The following is a 7,902-nucleotide window of genomic DNA, read 5'->3' on the forward strand; positions in this document are numbered from 1 at the left end:
GTCCGGGTAGTCTAGGATCCAAAAGCATGCTATACCTGAAATATTTGTAATCTTATTGACAATCTAAATTGCTTAAATCATATCAAATTAGTAAATGAATTTTCTAAAAGGTTTAACCTCATTTTCTTAACGGATAAAAGAGAAATTTCCATTTCCCTAGATAATTGTTCCCTGATGGCTTCTTGATTGACTGTCTGTGTGGGTTTAATTTTGGAATCAGGCCGAACGCCTCGTCAGATTAAATAGATGCATCTATGGTTCGCGCCATTCGACCCTCTGGCATTGCACAATTTAAATACCTGTTGGATCGAGTCGTATGACCTCGACATGTTTTGCGCATGCTTGTAATGCTTGCTTGAGATTTATAAACTGATTTGCCTTCCTGGTCTGAGATAAATTGATAAATAATAGATTACGAATTTGGAGACTTCTTAATATAAAAAGGAATGTTTACTTGATTCTTGACTTACTTGAATTTACTGTCGTTTTAATAAATTCATGATTATTCTCATTATTAATATATTGCTATTGGACTACTAGTAAGTGTCGAAATCGACCTCTCGTCTATACTTCTTCGAGATTAGACAGGATACTCACTAGATACACGTTGTTTTCGTACTCATACTACACTTGCTGTGCATTTTTGTTGCACAGACGCATGTAAGTCTAGTGGCCTAGTTTGACGCAGCGACATGGTTGATACTGGGACTTAGGCGAGCTGCACCTCTCGAGATGATCCGCAGCCAGCAAAGTCTCTTTCAGAGTATTGTACTATATTTTCTTTTCTGTCCAATTGTATTTCGGACAGTTGTTGTATTACATTATTTCCTAGAAATTGCTCATGCACTTGTGACATCGGGTTTTGGGATGATTATGGGGTATTATGTATTAACTTCTAAATATTCTTTTATTTATTTTGTAAAGATTATCTTTTACTAGCCAAATTGAAGGAAAATCATAGTTTTCACAATTATTTAAACGAGAATTTAATTAAGTATATATGATTGGCTTGCCTGACAGCGGTGTCCGACGCCATCACGACCCTTAGTGGATTTTGCGTCGTGACAATAATATTAGGAATGGGGATATTCGAGATAAGGTGGGCGTGGCTCCCATGGCCGACAAGATGTGGGAAGCGAGACTTAGATGATTTGGGCACGTGCATAGGAGAAGCATAGATACCCCGATTAGGAGATGTGTGCGTTTAATATTGGCAGGTACGAAGAGAGGTAGATGGCGGCCTAAGAAGTATTGGGGTGATGTGATCAGGCAGGACATGACTCTGGATAGGAAGGTGTGGAGGTCGAGCATTAGGGTTGTAGGTTAGGAGGGACTCGAGCATTTTTCTATGTTGTTTCCGGGGACGGGACTAGGTTGATAGTTGTTTATGTAGCTTCCACACTATTTTCTATGGCATTAGTACTGGTTATTGTTATTGCTTTTATATTTATTTTCTGTTTCTTACGATGCTAATATTATTCTATTTTACTGGCTTTTATTGCTGTCACTGATCTATTGTCTATTGTTTATTATTTATTTTTTTTCTTTTTGAGCCGAGGGTCTTTCAGAAACAACATCTCTACCCCTCTGGGATATGAGTAACGTTTACGTACACTCTACCTTACCCAAATTCCACTTGTAAAATTTTTACTGGGTTGTTGTTTGTTTGTATTCACACTTCGCACATGAGATCGGACGTCTCTTTCCACTTTCCATTAACCGTAAATAGTAAGGGTAATATTTATTATATCTTAGATGAGTAAGATAGAGAAAATAAAAAATAGTGCTTTATATACGTAAATATTTAAATAGTCTCTTAAATATTTTCTGGATAAGTTTTGGTCTTATAAATTTACCAAAAGTAAGGACTTTGGTCCCTCAAATATTTATCAAACTTGTTTGGTAAATTTGATGGAACCGAAACAAAAAACTGTTGTTAGATTAAGAGCTTGTTTGACCAAGCTTCTTAGAGGTTAAAAGTATTTTTTTTCTTCAAAAAATACTTCTTGAAATTTTTGACATGTTTGGCCAGGTATAAAAAAGTATTTTTGAGGAAAGACTATAAATTCTAGCTTCTTTCCAAGAAGCAGAAGTAGAAATAGAAAATTAATTTATTTCAGACAAAAATATCCTTGCAACAAATTTATATTTTTTAAATTATCCCTTAAATTAATTTTTTTTCTACCATACCTTTCTTCTCTTTTTTTCATTATTTTTTATTCTGTTTCTCTTATTCCTATGTGGAATATTCTCTCTATTATAACTATATCTCTTCTTTATATAGTAATTATAAGAGTAGCTTTTCAATTTATATTGATTGATATATTTAAATTATCCTGTAAATGATAAGTAATACTAGGTACCCAATATTATTGATTGAAATAACTATATTTTATACTTATTAATTAAAACCTTAAATTTATATTGTTACTTATGTTTTATATTTTAGTTGAGTTCCTTTATAATAAATATTTAAATGCATATCTCTTTTTAAATAATATTAATTACAAACTAAATCTTTATTGTCCTTTTTTGTAATTTAATACTCAAAAGTACTTTTTGAAAAGATTAGCAAAACACATTTTGCTTACAAAAAGAACAACTCACTTGAATTGGTCAAACATAAATTGTTAGTTTGCAAAACTACTTTTTCGAAAAGTACTTTTAACTAGAAATATTTTTAAAATAAGTAGTTTTTGGCCGCTTGGCCAAACGGGCTCTAAATCTAAAAGGTTTGCCTCTCCTTTTAGTAAAAATTGCACTGGCGCCCTATTTGGTCGCCTCCTTTTAATCTGTATCCACTTTTGAATTTTTTTTAACTTGTACCCACTTTTTAAATAACTTTAGGCTTTTTTCTCCTCCTCCTCCTCCTCCCCCTCCCCCTCATCCTCCTCTTTTTCGGGTGACAATGATTTTATATGGTGTTTGTGAAAATATTTTAAGCTAGTTTATGATATTTTACGGTGGTGAGCTGTTATGACGCTTTATTTTTTACTATTGCTTAGGGTTTCTTCTTTTGCTTTTCCTTAATTGCAAAATGGGTTCGTTAGATTTATTGTTGTTTTGACAAATTGATGATTGAGGTTTGTTCTTGATGATACTTGGAGGTTATCTTTCAAATTTGAGCTCATTTGGAGTAGATTTAGGTATTATATCGTATATTGGACTATCAAAATTCGAAAAATAAATTTCTGTTTTTGAGCATGAAACCATTGGTTGCACTTCAGATCTTTTGGCCTCAAGTGCATCTGAAGTGCAATTTTTTACTCAGACTTATTGGCCTTAGTGTAGCAAAATGTTTGTTGCACTTCAAACCTTTTGGCTTTAAGAGTATATGAAGTGCGATTTTTCACTTCAGACTTGTTGGCCTTAAGTGCATGAAATCATTGGTTGCACTTCAGACCTATTTGGCGGTAAGTACATCTGAAGTGTAATTTTTTCGCTTCAGCCTATTTTTATTTAACTTCAGACATGAAATTGATCACAAATAGGGTAAGCTTGCAATTTTTTTTGTAAAGTAGGTATAGGTTCAATTATGATCCCAAAATCGGATATAGATGCAAAAGGCCCCTCGTTTTAGCTAATCTTTTTTATAATTTGTCAAATTGAAGATACTATAAAAGGATTAAAATCATATTTGCCTAGAGGGCAAGAGCTAGAGAGAGAGAAAGGGCGGACCAAAATACGAAGACGATAAGGCGGTCCGAAAAAGATATTCAAAGCTAAAAAAGCTGAAGAGAGGCTTCCCCTTAAACCCTTTCTCCCTTCCTCCACAACCCCACAATCTGTCATCTGTTTTGAAATTCGCAAGGATAATTCTCCCTCTCAACTGCATTTCTCTATAGCCCTTTGGTAAGCTTTCTCCCAAATATTCACTCAAATATTTTATGCTTTATTTAATCATCACAATTTTCTGCTTTACTGGTTTACTTGGTACCCACGAAAATTCTTCTCTACGACACCAAGATATGCGGTTTATGTTGGATTTCATTAAAATTTCTCTGGTTATATTGTAATATGGAATTGGGTTAGTTACTGTGTGCAAAACCCTAAATTTAGATACTTATTCGCCAAAACTTGCTGAATTAGTCCAGGGTTAAGGTTTTGTATTATATATAGTCCTTTTCTTTCCTTTGTTTTTTCTTCAAGTGTCTCCTTCCTGTGAATTTTCTAATTTTAATGTTATTTTAGCTCTAACGTGGGGTTGTTTTGGCTGTTAGCTATCGATGGCATCTCAACTAATTAGAGAATGGGCCGGAATACAGCAGTTTCCTGCTGCCACTCAATCCAAGTTGCTTGAATTACTGGGGAAACTGAAACAGGAGGTGCACATCTCTTTTTTAACGAATTCTCATTATAGGCCATGCTGATTTATATTGTTTGTTTCATTTTATGTGACAGTGTTTGAAAGAACACATAGTTATGTTAAAGCAAATTCTGCAGTTGCTCATGTTCTACATTCAAATCTGAATGGTCTAGCAAATGGTCAAGATAGGTGCTGATGATTGATTTCTTTCGCTGACCAGGTTATCTATTAGAAGAACTGTCACTAGTCCTCGTGTTATAGGTTTCTCTTACCTTGTGATCGGCATCCCATTCCCCTTAGTTGATAGGGTAGATGGTCTGTAGATTCTTGTGTAGCTCTTCATTGCCCCTGTAAAACTGAGCTCATAGAGGTAGTGTTGTCAAAGGCGCGCTTTAAGCGCGCTTAAGCCCTAAAGCGAGGCTCAAAACATGTTGAGTGCTTCACCTCGTTTAGCGGGCTCTTCAGTGTCATCATCAAGGCTCTAAGGCATACTTTTTCTTGCCAATGAGCATAACGCTGAAGTGGCAACACTAAACAATTGATATTTCACTTTATCATAATTCTTTTGTCAATATATTTGTCATTCATAATTATAATTATTAGTGTTGGACTACACATACATGTTTGTATTTTTTCTCCCTTTGCGCCTTTCTTCGTTAAAGCCCACACTTTATGTGCGCTTTGCGCTTAAAGCCCCAATAGACGTTAGAACTTTTTTGCGTTTTTCGCCTTTGATAACCCTGCATAGAGGAAAGTAAACCTTTTTCCAACGATTCCGCGTACTCCCTCTACTAGGTAATCATAAGAAAATATTGCAGGATGTTTCCAAAGTGACATCCGAACATATTATCCGTTTTTAGTATTTTGCTGTTAATATTCATTTGTTTTGCGCATTATAAGTGCAAAATGGTTGGTTTTCTTGCTTGTACAATTTACATCTGATATGATGCAACTCCCTTTATTTAACTTGTTGTAGAATGTTTGTACCCTGACGATCCTAGTAATGGGGAAAGGTGGTGTTGGGAAATCTTCAACAGTGAACTCAATTATCGGGGAAAGAGCAGTTGCTGTTAGTGCATTTCAGGTATCTATTGTGGCAGCATTGGATTGAATAAGTGAAAGGTTTCTGGCCTTTCTTCTTGTTATGGATACTGAAATAAAGTTGTTGATTTTCAGTCAGAAACACCAAGACCAGTGATGGTTTCGCGTTCTCGAGCTGGGTTTACATTAAACATAATTGACACCCCAGGGCTTGTTGAAGGAGGATACGTCAATGACCAGGCTCTTGATCTCATTAAGAAGTAAGTGCTAGCATGTTGAAAATATTTAGGTGCTTGATCTTGTTCATGTATTTTTTCCCCCAGTTTGACTGCTCTTTTACTTCTTATATTCTCATCTAATGATCTTCTGGTAATTGGCCTCAAACAGGTTCCTCTTGAACAAGACAATTGATGTTTTGCTATATGTGGATCGTCTGGATGCATATAGAGTGGATAACTTGGACAAACAGATTGTGAAGGCTATTACTGAAAGTTTTGGCAAGGAAATATGGCGCCGAGGAATTGTGGTTCTCAGTCATGCTCAGCTTTCTCCTCCTGATGGATTGACTTATGACGAATTCACGTCCCGAAGATCAGAGGCACTTTTGAAAATTGTCCGGATGGGGGCTCGAATTAGGAAACAAGAGATTCAGGTAGGTCACAGTAGTGTACTTCCTCTTCTTGCTCGAAGTATATTTTCAGGAGGATCACAATCTTCTACAATTCACGTTCTCTTGAATCTAAATTCTTGCACACAATTTGAATGTAGATCCTTCCTTGTTATACTCTCCTGAGTCATGTATTCCTTGTTGACACTCTAGGACATACATGGTAGTGCCTCTCCTTAGGTCCTTCACCTCAAAGATGGCCTGTCTTTATCACCATTATTAGGAAGAAGTCGCTTCAGCCTGCGCCCTTGCTTCCTTTCCATGTCGAGTGTCTTCCTGCTTATGTTCATTGGAAAACTGGGATAACTAACCATCTCTTCTCCCTGAAATTCACTTAATGTGCTTATTTACATTCTACAACATAGCAGCTTCTGGTCTAGTTCATGGTCTTGACCTTCCCACACTGTTGTCTGACGGTATTCATAACTCCTCCCTTTCTTTGACTCTAAACATACTTACTACATGCTTTTTTTTTTGTGTGCATGACATGCATGCACGTGAGGAAGAGAGTGAGTTATAATCATCACGCCCAACATCAGCCAATGAAGAGCCTTTGCTCCTTAACCTTCTATGCAAAAGTTAATTTGTTCCTGGTACTTGTCTTTGTTAGACAGTCTGTTTATCTGCCAGTCACTGTAGTGTATAAAATGACCCTAATTTGAATATATACTTGTAATGGTCAGGGTCTGTGATACTGATCAAAAAGAGTTGGGGGAGGGGGGGGAGCGTCAAGGTTCTCTGATACACATATATGTTGTGCTTGCATTTACAAACGTGACTTGAACTTCAGTTCAGAAACTTGGGGAGGGACTGAGACAAAAGTTAAAGGCTGTCTTACCCTTCTTTTTGATAGTTAAATTTAATATATTGAAAACTAAACCAATGGGCAAAGAATTAGTCTCCTCTGTGAAGCGAGAGAATGGAAGTGGAAGAGGAGTTTTGCTAGCGAACCTGACATCTTGCTTGCAAGTTTACATGGATTCCCAGTGATAACAAGTTGTTTGCTCTTGTGATGCTTTTTGCACGACTACACTTTCATCTTTGATATATTGCTGTCTTTGCTGTTAGGCTGCTGCAATTCCTGTAGTTTTGGTTGAGAATAGTGGGAGATGCAACAAGAATGAAAGTGACGAAAAGGTAGGTTATTCTTCAATTCATTTCATCCTTTTGTGATTTTTTTCAGTATACTAAGCTTTTTAAAATGGTCTGTATTGTTCACAGATACTTCCAAGTGGAACTGCATGGATACCCAATTTAGTCCAAACTATTACAGATGTTGTTTTAAGTGGAAGCAAGGGTATTTTGGTTGACCAAAAATTGATTGAAGGTCCAAACCCCAACAATAGGGGCAAAGTGCTAATTCCTTTTATATTAGCATTCCAAGTGAGCTCTCAATCTGAAAACACTTTTTGTGCATTAGTAATTATTGGATTTGTTGTACGGCTAACTCCCGCTTTTGTTGTACCTTTGGCAGTATTTCTTTGTTGTGAAAAGGATCCAGAAGTGGATCAAGTATGATATTGCAAATGAGAGCAGCCCTTCATGGGCATAAGCAATTATGGGGACCTCGTTTGTCTAGTGGGCATTTTCTTGCCATCAGCTTACCAGTTTATACTTTTTGGGTAAAGTATTAGTAGTTGTTAGTAGCCAGAGACACCAGTGATATGCGGCAGTAGGATTTCAACTTTTGTCTGCTGAGCGTGGCGTTGTGCCTTGGATACTATGGTTGGATGCTTGATTAGCAACTGAGTTATGTCATTCTTGTTCTTTGCGCATCTGCAGGTTGCACTTCTATTTTCTTTCTTCGCTTATTGTATTAGCTGAATGTAGATGAGTATTGTCCTCTCTGTATTGTTCTTCTATTGGAACCTTTTGCAAATCTGTACCA

General features: G+C 36.3%; 1 protein-coding gene across 1 annotated transcript; it reads left to right on the forward strand.

Moving 5' to 3' along the window:
• The first annotated feature begins 3,644 nt into the window (after positions 1-3,644).
• LOC107781341 (translocase of chloroplast 34-like) lies at positions 3,645-7,902 on the forward strand. The gene is made up of 8 exons (XM_016602030.2): positions 3,645-3,852; positions 4,221-4,325; positions 5,283-5,390; positions 5,483-5,607; positions 5,735-5,999; positions 7,083-7,151; positions 7,236-7,397; positions 7,489-7,902. Exons 2-8 carry the CDS (start codon positions 4,227-4,229, stop codon positions 7,564-7,566), a joined length of 906 nt encoding a protein of 301 aa, XP_016457516.1. The 5' UTR covers positions 3,645-3,852; positions 4,221-4,226; the 3' UTR covers positions 7,567-7,902.

Source organism: Nicotiana tabacum, chromosome 6 (genome assembly GCF_000715075.1).
Source record: "Nicotiana tabacum cultivar K326 chromosome 6, ASM71507v2, whole genome shotgun sequence".
Classification (NCBI taxonomy): domain Eukaryota; kingdom Viridiplantae; phylum Streptophyta; class Magnoliopsida; order Solanales; family Solanaceae; genus Nicotiana; species Nicotiana tabacum.